The following is a 12,230-nucleotide window of genomic DNA, read 5'->3' on the forward strand; positions in this document are numbered from 1 at the left end:
AATGGCGGCGCCCATGGACGCCGCCATTTGCGTTCCTTATTTTGGCACGTCTTAGTCTACGTAAACATTTACGTAGACTAAGACGGCAAAAATAAGGGGAACGCAAATAGTGTAGTGTCTACGCTATTTGCGTTCCCCTTATTTTCGCCGTCTTCATCTACGTAAATGTTTATGTAGACTAAGACGTGCCAAAATAAGGAACGCAAATGGCAGCGCCCATGGGCGCCGCCATTTGCGTACACGCGGTTTTTTTTCTTTTAAATCAGCCGTGATAGGCTATGGCCGCTGCCATTTGTGGAGCCGGCTGGCCAGGATTCGGGGGGGGAGGGACGGAGCGCCTCCCCCCCCGGCCAGAATTTCGGCGGGGAGGGACGGAGCGCCTCCCCCCCCACCGCAAATGTCACCCTTCAAAAAGGTAAGTGACTTTCGTACATCATCCCTAGTATTCACTGTAGTACTCCCCTCTTTCCCCAGTCTTCTCCAGCTCTCCTCCTGTAGATAATGTTGGGGTCCTAAGTTTTCTCCCACTGGTGGAAGAATCCCCTTAGCATTGTTCTGCTCACAGAATTCTCCCACCAGCAGATGAGGGGAGGCAAGTTTCACTGATTCCTCCTTCTCCCTGCAGTCCCTTGTGCCTCCTTCAAAGCTGCTCCAGAAGCCTGGGGAACCCTCTGGAATAGTGTGGTTTTGTGTGTGCGTGTGTAGTGGGAAATGTTCCTCTGCTGGATCTTGGTCCCATCCATGAATGGAAGGAAACCTTCTGTTTGCATAAACCTTGTTAGAATTGAAGCCGTTGACTCTTAGGGGAGTTCCCATTTCCAGTTGAAATAACAGTCATCAGAGTGATAGCTTTTTCACCTCCCATCTTGGCTCACACTGTTCAGCAATTGCTTGAAGTGACAAGAGTGAATGATGTTTGAGCAGGGATGAAGTGGGCTTCCAGAAAGTAGCTGTTTCACATATTGAACTTATCGTGCAATAACTAAAATTACCATGGGAAGTAACTTATGAATAACATATGAATTCATGCTTTGGCTCTCTTTCTTTGTGAAGAAATTGAACCAGCAACAAGGGAAGCAAAAAGCAAAGCAAAAACTGAATGCATAGTGGAGGTACACCCCTTATGTTTTTGAATACATTCTTGCCTTGAGTCATCAAAATAAGTTAAACATTACTTAAATTGCATCCAGGCCAGCACTTTGTTGCACAATCTGCTACCTATCTTTGTAGGAAAAAGGGGTCCAATCCATATCTCTTTCCAAGATCTGAAACTATTTAGTGTAATGCTTCTTGGGAGTATTTTTGATGGTGGTGAAACATTTACCTAATTAAGGAATCACTAACTTCCCTGCAGTTGGTCTGGACAGACCAAGCCTCTGCAATTATTCAAATGCAGCATTATTTATGATAGGGGAGGAGAATTAAAATGATCCTGTAATTCCAGGAGTTGTAAGGAACCTCAGATGTATGTGAGACACAGAAATTAATCTTGACTGCAGCAATGTGCAGAAAGGATGTCAAATGCAAAAATAATGTTGTCCTGTCTCACTGGAGTCAATAGAGACTCTCTTTTTCTCTCTTTTTTTCTTTACCCCCCACCCCACGGTGGATGGGATGTGGAATTTGAACCAGGAACATGTGCAGTTACACTGGAGTAAAGAAAAATATAAATTAGCAGAACATGTAGTTTGGCCTTCAGAACACAACCTTATTAAGTCAAATGAGTTAAGAACCGATTTAAAATCCGTCCCAGTTAGTGATATATGCTGTGATGTCTGTTTTACCTTTGCTGAACTTCCTGAAGGCTTGGTTCTTTCAGTCCTTCTTTGTCAGCCCTTTCTTCGAGGTCTTCAATGCTTTTTAAGAGATGCTCTTTGCGCTCCATGACAGATGTATGCAGAGCTCCAAGGGCTTCTGCTTCGCTCTGCTTAGTTCCCAGCAAAGACTGGATGGATTCCAGTTCCACACAGACACTGTCAGCAATAGTCCTGCAGGAGGTCCTTTGCTCAGAGCTTCCATGTTTTAGATGATACTGGGCTTTACTAAGGGATGCATCCAAACTGGCTGCTTTAGATTCCAGTTTACTGACATCTTGAATAACTTCACTCAGCTCCTTCTCCAGCGCTTCAGATTTAGACTTGTCTATGTTTCCAGCAGTTTCTACCATCTGTCTCAAGTGGTGAAGTACACGTGATGCAGCAGTATGTAGATCTAGGAAGGCCTTGAGATGGGGCAGAATATCTTGCCGGCGGTCAGTTACTTGACTGGCCTCCTGGTAGATCTGGAGACAATCTCCAGCCTTATTTTGGAACGCACTATGATCTTCTGGCCGACTGAAAGAACATAGCTTTTCAACATGACTCTTCAGACTCTGCAGTTCTTTGTACTTTCCTTCCACTTCCATTTTATGGTCCTATATGGTGAAGAGTAAGGAATATGTGTATTTTAATGCGTAAAAATGTGAAATATCAACACCTTCTGGGTTATCAGTGGACGTCTGCTTGTGTAACACCATACATCAACACTATATGAGTGGACATCCGCTTGTGCAATGCGACTTCCAGAGCAGATTTGGGTGTTGCATGGGGGGTGAGGGTGCAGGGGAGAGGGAAAATTCATTCTGCCAGTGGTTTCTGTTCCACTGGAAGATGGCCAACATTGGACAGAACCCTCTAGCTTAAATCCAGTGTTGGCTAGTGGTTGTCTGCTAGCACAACAGGACTTCCTTCCTTCCTGCTGCAGTCCTGTGTGCCACCCAAAAATCTGCTCTGGAGGGTTTCCTAGCCCTCTGGAGCAGAGTTTGAATGTGTGCACACAGGGTGCTGTGATGGGAGGGGTAATTCCCCCCCCCTTTCACTGAGCAAACTGCTCTTGTCAGCAAAATGTCACAATTGGATCCAACCCCATGTTAGCACTGCCAGCAAACCCATTTGTTACTACCAAATTTCTGCTCATTTCTTCCCCTGAATTCTTTGTCTTAAAAAAATGAGCTGCAAACCTGTGCTAAAGAATATATTGCAGTAGCCCGTAGAAAGCTGACAAGTCAAAGAGGTCACCACTCTTTACATTTACGCTGTAGCACATCAAAGAGAGGGAGAGAAAAAAGAAAAAGCTCTCCCTCCTCCCTTCCGCTATTACCACTGCCCTCCCCATTTGCTGATAAGTAAAGTGAAATGTGGAGAGGGTATTTTGAAGTGCATGTTCAATTTCTGTGAAGAATGAGGGAAGAATTACTAAGGCCAATGTGATTTATTTGTCAGTAAATTTGATGAGCTGCATCTTCATGGGAAAAGACCTATCAAAACATTTAATTAGTTTGTGAAGGTATTGTTGATAAAATGCTTTTCATTCAGACTGTTAATGATTAAATATGATACTTTACCTTGTTGTGACACACAGCAAGCTGTTGATCAGATGTATTTATCTCAGATGTAGCATGTAATTTTCCAAGAAATTGCTTAATCCAGTCAGAAAAGCTGAGAAGTAGCTCATCATATTGCCTATGTTCAGCAACCACAGATTGGAGGAAACTTATCCTAGAAGACATTGAAGTAAACTGATATATGGCATTTACATTTTTACCCTGCATTATTTGGCATTTTTTTTAAAAAATAAAATACTCCCATTTCAATGGGACTAGTACAGAGGTACAGAACCTCTTTCAGCCTGAGGATCAAATCCCATTTTGGAGAAGCTCTCAAGGTCTGCACTCCACTGGTGGGTTGAGTGGAAAGCAAAAGGGGATTGGGCCAAAGGCAACAGAGGTGGGTCCAAAAATACCCCAAGTACCAGCACAGAGAGAGAGAGAGAGAGAGAGAGAGAGATTTATTACATACATAGATCAGCACATTACATGTACAATACTTACACACAGCATACATAATTATACAGAAATCAAAAAGACTAACTTGGCCCCAGAGTATTAGCCTAGTGGAATAGTACTATTTTACTAAAAGTTTGTGACAAGTGCTAGCAGCTGCACAAAACATGACCACCCTATTTGTGAACTGAGAATCCTGATCATAAAGAAGAACAGCAAGATAAAATTCACTGGATCTGCCTGGCATTTTTTGTAAAATAGGTGTAATAAAAGCAAGACGAATTTCTTGATAAAAACAACAATATAACAAAGCATGCCCAACAGTATGTACATTCATGGCATGGAACTTTCCGGTATCTTCCCTCTAAAGCATAGATGGTAAAACATTCATTTGGGCTAATGTAAAGGGTGGGTTTTTTTTAAGTTTGGAGATTGTTAAATTGTTCAGACACTTTGCAGCCCAAGTACCTTACTCCCAGAGAAGTGGTGTTTAGTAACAGAACTTAAATAGTTCTGCAGTTCTATATCCCATATGCATTGTTTAATAGTTAGTTACCAGAATATTTTCCAGCATATTTTTGCATAAGCTCTTGCATAAGCTCTCGCCAGTTACTAAGCCTTAGGAGAGGCATTTCAAGCTTTTAGAATGCAGAAAAACTGCACAAGAACAGGGAAACCACCAAATGATTGGTGGTTGGGGAAAAGGGGTGTGGCCATCTGGGGTCCCTTGGCAGGCCTGAGGTTCTGCAGTCCTGCACTAGCATAACAGAATGTTCAGTGGGTTTTGTCTTAAGCCCCCAGAAGAAAACAAACCATTAAACCTATTGCCATCCATGTACCCTCCACCCAAACAATATGGCCCAGTTTCTATGGATATATAATGAAAAATATGGTGAATTTCTGGGATTCTGGTCAGCGATCAGCATCTCTGTGCCAATTAAGTGCTGTTACTTAAATAGAAATACAAACCTTTTGTTAATTGTCTGTGGTAGAATTTTCCATCTTCTGTCTAGTTCTTCCAAGTCTTTCTTAATTATCTTCACACTTTCATTGCAACTTGTTTTAAATAGTGACTCATTTAACTGCAATAGGCTGGTATATACAGAATCATGGGATGCAACATCAGCTTGCAAATCCTGAGAAACAAAAACACCTGTATTAGTGTAAATGCTTATAACATGGAAATGTTGTAACTACAGCTTAGAACCAAACATTTGTTGTTATTCAGTCGTTCAGTTGTGTCCGACTCTTCGTGACCCCATGGACCATAGCATGCCATGCCTTCCTGTCCTCCGCTCTCTCCCGGAGTGTGCTCAAGTTCATAGAACCAAACATATCCAGAGAAATTTAAACTGTATTGGTGTTCCTGGAAAATCTTGGTTTTTTGGGTTATTAAAAACTACTGTTTTTAAGGGAGACTCTTGCATATGCTGTCAGGGGACTTTTGCAGTGTTTAACTAGATGCAAGTTGCAGTGCAGTTGCTGGAATTTATAATGCAAGTGTCCTCACTCATTGCAGAAGGCTGCCCAGATCTGTTTCCTAAAACCAATGCTGGAAATACATAAATAAAAAGGAAGCCGGTCCAATCCGAGGTTCAAAACTAATGTGAAATTATAATTTCATTAGATCTATAAAAAATAAAATGTAAACAACCCCCAATATTTCCTATACATCAATTATAGCCAATAAAATTTTGAGGACAATGTGAAACAATACTTGCTGAAATCCTCAGGATGGCTCAGATGGAGGGTATCCCTGCAGCTAGGATCAAAATGCAAATGGTGTAAAATTGAACAGCTGTGAGGCCTCCTACATTGTTGGCAGCCTTAAGACATCTAGTTTCTCAAAGATATGGCAGCTAAAGAGCTGATCTCACATTGAAACATTTTAGAAGATCTGGTTCCATGTGGGTTCCACCAACATGGATGAATTAGTTTGAGTGAATCTTTATCAGAAACCTGAGGATACTGGGTTTTGAATTATTGTGACATTTGATTATAAAATGCTGCCCATGTATATTATCTCCTCCATTTATATATTATGTTCACGAATACATTAGTGCAGCTGCTTGCACTTCACAAGTATGCTTTATGAAGGCCAGGTGTGCACAACTTATGATCACCAAGGCAAATACAGCTTCCCAGTCCCTGGCAGGCAGCAAAAACTGGAAGTGTACTGAGCCCATGGTGGGTTGCAGTCAACTTGATGGGTCGCAAGTTGCGCTGACTTAGACGAGGCAATTCTTGAAACTGTCAAAAGAGACATGGTGTTTCTCCACTCTATTGTAGAGTGTAAAAGAGGCACATGTAGTATTTTGTAGGCTTGTTTATGATCAACAGTTTTACCAACATCTGTTCTGTATACAGAGTCCTGTATCAGTGTGTGTTTCCAAAACAAGCAACTTCCTCTAATTTGAGAGCCCTGCCAGCAGAGTAGCTTCAACGTTGCTCATAGTAACAAACAGCAATAAGGTGCATAGCCAAAAGAAGTTCATCAGGCAGTCCAAGAAATCCAAACAACCAGAGTGAAGGGTACAAAGGGTACCCCCAAACAATGGTGAAGCAAAGGCAAAGTCAGGAACAGTCTGAAGTTATACACAATATCCAAGTCAGGAGCTCAAGGTTCATAAATCACACATGGAGAGCAGATAGAGACATTGTTGCCAACCACTACTAGGCTTCGCTGACTTTATGCAGGTCCTAGTCTGGACATGCCCCACTGCCAGCTGCAACTCATTAGGGAGCTTTCTGGAGAAGCCAACTTTATAAAGAAGGCCTTCACAGAGCCGCCTGCCTGAACTGCAGCCTGATGCTTCTTCTAAGTGCTCTCTGAGCTTCATACATCATCTTTCACAAGGGTTGGGTGGACACTCCACTTCTGGTTCGGAATCTGAACCGTCTGGTGAAGAAGGAGGTGGCGGCGGCGGCCCCTCACTGGACATTCCAGAGGGGCCTGCCTCCTCTTCAGCTGCATGTCCGACACCCTCCAGAGATGCTGCTGTTGGATCATTCTTGGGGAAAGAAGAGTCCTTTAACTCAAGTAAACCAAGTTCCTCCTCTGAGGACTCCTCAAGGGGTGGGGTATGACAACATCAGGGAAATAAACTTCAGACAAGCAGCTTGAAAATAATGAACCCACTTTGACTTCATCTTGTTCGGGTTAGCCCCACAAAAGCCAAATGCAGCCAAACCACCACTGTTAGGGACACACAAAAGGATAGATAAAGCTCCTGGCTGCTTAGAACTGGAAACACAGGGTCTTTTAGGAACTGAGTAAGCCACAATATATATCTGCTGTGGTATGTTCAGTCTGTTATGTCACAAGTTTGCAGGCCTGGTTTGGACTGTTATAGAATGGACCACCCTCATTAATGGCAGAGCTTGTACAGTGAAGAGCAGCCACAAAAATGTGTCCAGCATTTTATAAGGACCTATTCAATGCATAGAAGCCACAGTTTTGAATCAATATGTTTGGACTTCCAGCTTTTGGTGCCATGCACTGAGTGATGGTTTCAATACTGAAATCATGGACTAAATTCAATGTGTTGATCTCATTAAGGGAGCAGATTTCTCCATTATACCTTTGGCTTATTTCCTTTCAAGTATCCAATGAAGACGTGCTACAAGTGGTAGGTCTCCGCATTATTTTGTGGGAAAATCAACATGTAGATTCCAAAAACACTATAAAAATAGGAGAATATTTCAGTTGCCAATCCACAAGCTTACTTGGACTAGTTGTAGTTCACTTTCCAGTTTGACTCTGTCAGCAGAAACGTGCTGTTCCAAAGGTCTGGCTGCAGCTTCACACCTCTCTAACCATGTCATGAAGGTAGACAGGTCCTTCTCCAGTCTAGTGGAATACACACACAAAAAGGCCATCAAAACAAAAGTTGGGAGATAACTGCAGATATGTTTCTAGCTGAATAGAACACAGTGCTTTTCTCACCTCTGCCACTGTGCTAGATGAGTCTCTAGTGAGGCTTGTCTATCTTTTGCTTGTCTCATAACATTTTCATATCTTTGCTGAAGCATTAAAACATCCTGGACTGCTTTGTCTTTGTTCGTGATCTTGCGAGAACCAGATGAAAGACAGGCCAGTGTTTGGTTCATTTTTTCCAGAACCTGAGAGAGATCCTGTTTCATTTGAAGCAACATAACAGAAGATAATTACCATCTTCATCCCAAACTCATGACCTGTGTATATTAATTTATTTATTATTCAGATTTATACACTGCTATCTACAGAGGTATCAAAGTGGTGAACATCAAGTGTAATGCTATCAAAGCAACAATAAAATATAACAATAAAAGAACACAGTAAAGAGTTAATCAGCAGCAAAACCTCGCACTCCACTATGTGCTACAGATGGTAACTGGCTGGGTCTCACTTTAGGAAAAGCCTGTGTGAAAAGATGGATCTTGAGAAGATATCTAAATGTCAGAACTGTGGAGGCCTGTCTAATGTCAACTGGTAATGCATTCCAGAGGGTGGGTGCTGCAATGCTAAATGCTCTACTGCAAGTCCTCCTGAGGCAAACCTCAGGAGCATATGGTGCCCCCTCAGATGATGGCAGAGATGGGGCAGGGACATCAAGTGTGAGGCAATCCCTAAGGTAACCTAGGTCCAAGTTGTTTAGGGCTTTATATGTTAACAATAACACCTTAAACATAGAAAGGGGTTGGAGTACCAATTGTGCCACTGCTGACAGATTGACCAGTGGTGGGGAATGTGTGGCCCTCCAGATGTTGTTGGATCACAACTCCCATGCATAGCCAATAGTGAGGAATGCTGGGAGCTGCAGTCCAACAACATCTGTAGGCCCATACATTTCCTGCCTTGATTTAACCCAATGTTCAAGTGTGGCTATCGCATATCTCATTCCAGTCAAGCTGAAGCCTGTAGAGGAACAAGACTTTTTCAACTGTGGCACCACATTGTATATTGTAGTTTTAATGTTTTTAATCTTTGTAAACTGCCCAGAGAGCCCTGGCTATTGGGTGGTATAGAAATGTAATAAATAATAAATAACAATAAAAATTGTGGAACACCAGTGTAGCAACACCCACCATGCCACTGATGTAAGAGGTGGGCTTGCACACCTTTCCCAAGGCAACTGCTGTCATGTTTTGTTTTTCCCGTGAGGAGGAGAGTGGGGAAAACCCACAATGCAACACTGATGGCTCTTTGAGGAAGCTTTCTTAAGGTTATCTTATGATAGCAGGGTTGCAATCTGGGTAATTCTTTCTTCAGCTTGAACTCTCCCCCATTTATTTTTGTCAGCCCTGTCACTCACCCCTTCCTCCACTTGCTAAAGCAAATGACGCTTCTATGTTGCCCCACGGCCAGAAGGTTTCTGACTGCAGAAGTAAAGTCTTCAGTCACAGTTCTTCAATTGGTAAATTCTGGCCACAGCTCTAATCAGTGTATAGTACAAATGCCTTTCCCATGTTGAACATGTGAACGTGGCAAACATTTAAGACGTTTTTACCATAAGATCTTGGAGGGCCTTGTAAGTCTCTGCCGATGAAGAGCATGAAGAATCAGGCTCTGCCAGTTTGGCTTCATATCTGCACAGGTCCTGTTGGACCTAAACCAGTGAAATGAAGAAAAAGCAGCAATGCTTAAAAGAGGTGTCATTGCAGGTTTGTTCTTACCTGAATTATTTGTTCTACATTTTCAAAATATATCTTATAAAATGAAGCGTCTCATAAAGATTAATTTTTGTCAACCGCCCAGAGAACTTCGGCTATTGGGCGGTATGGAAATATATAAATAAAATAAAATAAACATGGTTTGTGGGAGAAGCTGCTTTTGTAGCTTGTTGGTATTCCTGTGGTCTTAAAGCATGTTACTATACTATAATACATTCTTTTTTTTCTGTATTCTGAGGACTAGTGTTTAAAATAATTGTAATCATATATAGAATAAATATCCTTTCAACACTAACAGGATCACAGCGCCACTTACTAAAAGTACCACTACACCATCTTATACTAAGATTACAAATATATACACTTCTATGCATGTCTACATGGTAGGAAATCACACAAAATTTAATGGGACTTATCCCCCAATATGCCTTACTGTCACAATATCCTGAACTAGGATGGATATTGTAAAGACTTAGTGGATGGATTTGGATGTCACAATAAACCATGTTTTTATGGTAACAGGAATGAGGTGCAGCAAGCCTTGGACTCACACATTCCCCCATCCTCTCCTCCTCCAGCATGGAGGATTAATTAACTGTGCCTTGTCATTTTGTTTCAACCCAACAAACTGTGGTTAACTTTAACTAGGATTTGTTTTAAACAAGCCAACTTCAAACCATGGGTTATGAAGCCAGCTTGTTTCTACAAAGCATAGATAAGATTAACCACAGTTGAGGGATCAGATGCCGTGCTAAACTGAGGTTAATAAAAAATGGAAGTGAAAGCTTTATCATGATGTTGGAATGTAGCTAGTGACATTGGTGCTCCGTTGTCAGACCCATCTATTTTACCATAATTTTATATTAGTTTTAGCATAATTGTACCCATGCAGGATTGAAACTCATTGTGCTAAGAAAAAGTGAATTTCACCCAGTTCTTTAAATGCACCTTTTGTGGCTTACTCTGGCTATACACCTCATTGTCACTCTCTTTTGTATAGCCTAGAAAGAGTTTACATTGTCTACCTTTGTGAAGTTTTCATTGAATTTTTGCTGGACTGAAGCTTTTCCTCTGATTACTCCTTCCAAATGCTGTGCACGATCTTGGAGTTCTTCCCTGTACCTTCTGATCTGTGTCAACTTGGCTTTAATATGTGCTGATTCTCCAGAAGTAAGATACTGAGAAAATGACTGAGCATCCTCGTCTAGGCTTGGGATTTCATTTTCCTTCCCTTCTATTTCTTTAATAATTACCTAAAATGTAAATCAATTTGTACATAAAGAACCTATATAATGTGTTCTTGGGGCCATTGCACACATTATACAAAAACAGCTTTAGCTGCAAATGACAATCACAAACCGATATGGAACCATTCACACATGCAGTGACTCTCTATGATGATCAGGCTACATACCTCTGCAAATACTAATGATGTCTGTCATACATATATCACAATGCAACATTATCATTAACTATTTAACTATTAAGGTTTTAGTATGCTACTGATGAACAGCAATGGACTTTTACTATTTTTCCTGCAACAGATGTACCCCTCCCCTCTTATAGGAAGTGAGAAAAACAACAAGGATAATCCTATGATCCTACTGTTTCTGTTCGCAAAATGCATTTCCAATTAATTAAAATGTGATTGACTGTTGTTGCTTATCAACAACACTATTTCCATATACTGTGGGGAAAGTACTGATTGTTACTATTGTAGCCAGAATATGTTAGCTTTCTATAAAGCAGGTACAGATTACATAATGTTACTATCACACTAATCTTCTAATATGCAGCAGAAGGGGAAGAAATAGAAGCAGTGACAGATTTTATTTTCTTGGGCTCCAAGATCACTGCAGACGGTGACTGTAGCCATGAAATTAAAAGACACTTGCTCCTTGGGAGGAAAGCTATGGCACACCTAGACGGCATAGTAAGAAGCAGAGACATCACCTTGCCGACAAAGGTCCATCTAATCAAAGCCATGGTTTTCCCAGTAGCAACGTATGGCTGTGAGAGCTGGACTATAAGGAAGGCTGAGCACCCAAGAATTGATGCTTTCGAACTGTGGTGCTGGAGAAGACTCTTACGAGTCCCCTGGACTGCAAGGAGGTCAAATCAGTCCATCCTAAAGGAAATCAACCCTGAGTGCTCATTGGAAGGACAGATACTGAAGCTGAAGCTCAAATATTTTGGCCACCTAATGCGAAGAGAAAACTCTCTGGAAAAGACCCTGATGCTGGGAAAGACTGAAGGCAAAAGGAGAAGGGGACAGCAGAGGATGAGATGGCTAGATAGCATCACCAATGTAATGAATATGAACTTGAGCACGCTTCGGGAGACAGAGCAGGTCAGGAAAGCCTGGCGTGCTGTGGTCCATGGGGTTACGAAGAGTCGGACACGACGGAACGACTGAACAACAGCAAAGTGAAGAGTGTAGGTGGATTGCTGAGATCAGAATTATTTTGAACTGCAGTCTATCAACTATCATTGTGATTACTATTATGAGAGAGCTTCGGCTATTGGGCGGTACAGAAGTGTAATGAACAAACAAACAAACAAACAATGGCTACTCTGCTGGTTTATGTGGACATCCAGCCTAAAGTGTGTGTAAAAGTTTATTTGTATTTAGCCATAGGCCATTACAATCAGACTAAAGTGAAATTACCCATGTGTCTTGTTTAGCATTTGAGAAGAGCAAGACATTGTGAGAAAGATGCATCTGACTCTATTTATTGTTTCACAGAACAATTCAGAT

General features: G+C 41.6%; 1 protein-coding gene across 1 annotated transcript in view; it reads right to left on the reverse strand.

Annotated features, from left to right (window-relative positions):
* SYNE1 (spectrin repeat containing nuclear envelope protein 1) overlaps positions 1-12,230 on the reverse strand; it is a 459,183-nt gene that overhangs the window by 276,401 nt on the left and 170,552 nt on the right. The window contains exons 34-40 of the mRNA XM_084827854.1: positions 10,498-10,725; positions 9,310-9,408; positions 7,767-7,954; positions 7,547-7,670; positions 4,790-4,956; positions 3,383-3,536; positions 1,785-2,413 (exon numbers count right to left, since the gene is read on the reverse strand). Coding sequence (XP_084683980.1) covers positions 1,785-2,413; positions 3,383-3,536; positions 4,790-4,956; positions 7,547-7,670; positions 7,767-7,954; positions 9,310-9,408; positions 10,498-10,725 — 1,589 coding nt within the window. The remainder of the gene's footprint in view (positions 1-1,784; positions 2,414-3,382; positions 3,537-4,789; positions 4,957-7,546; positions 7,671-7,766; positions 7,955-9,309; positions 9,409-10,497; positions 10,726-12,230) is intronic.

This window comes from Heloderma suspectum, chromosome 1 (assembly GCF_057233095.1).
Source record: "Heloderma suspectum isolate Gila_16-S chromosome 1, 16-S_ref, whole genome shotgun sequence".
NCBI lineage: Eukaryota > Metazoa > Chordata > Lepidosauria > Squamata > Helodermatidae > Heloderma > Heloderma suspectum.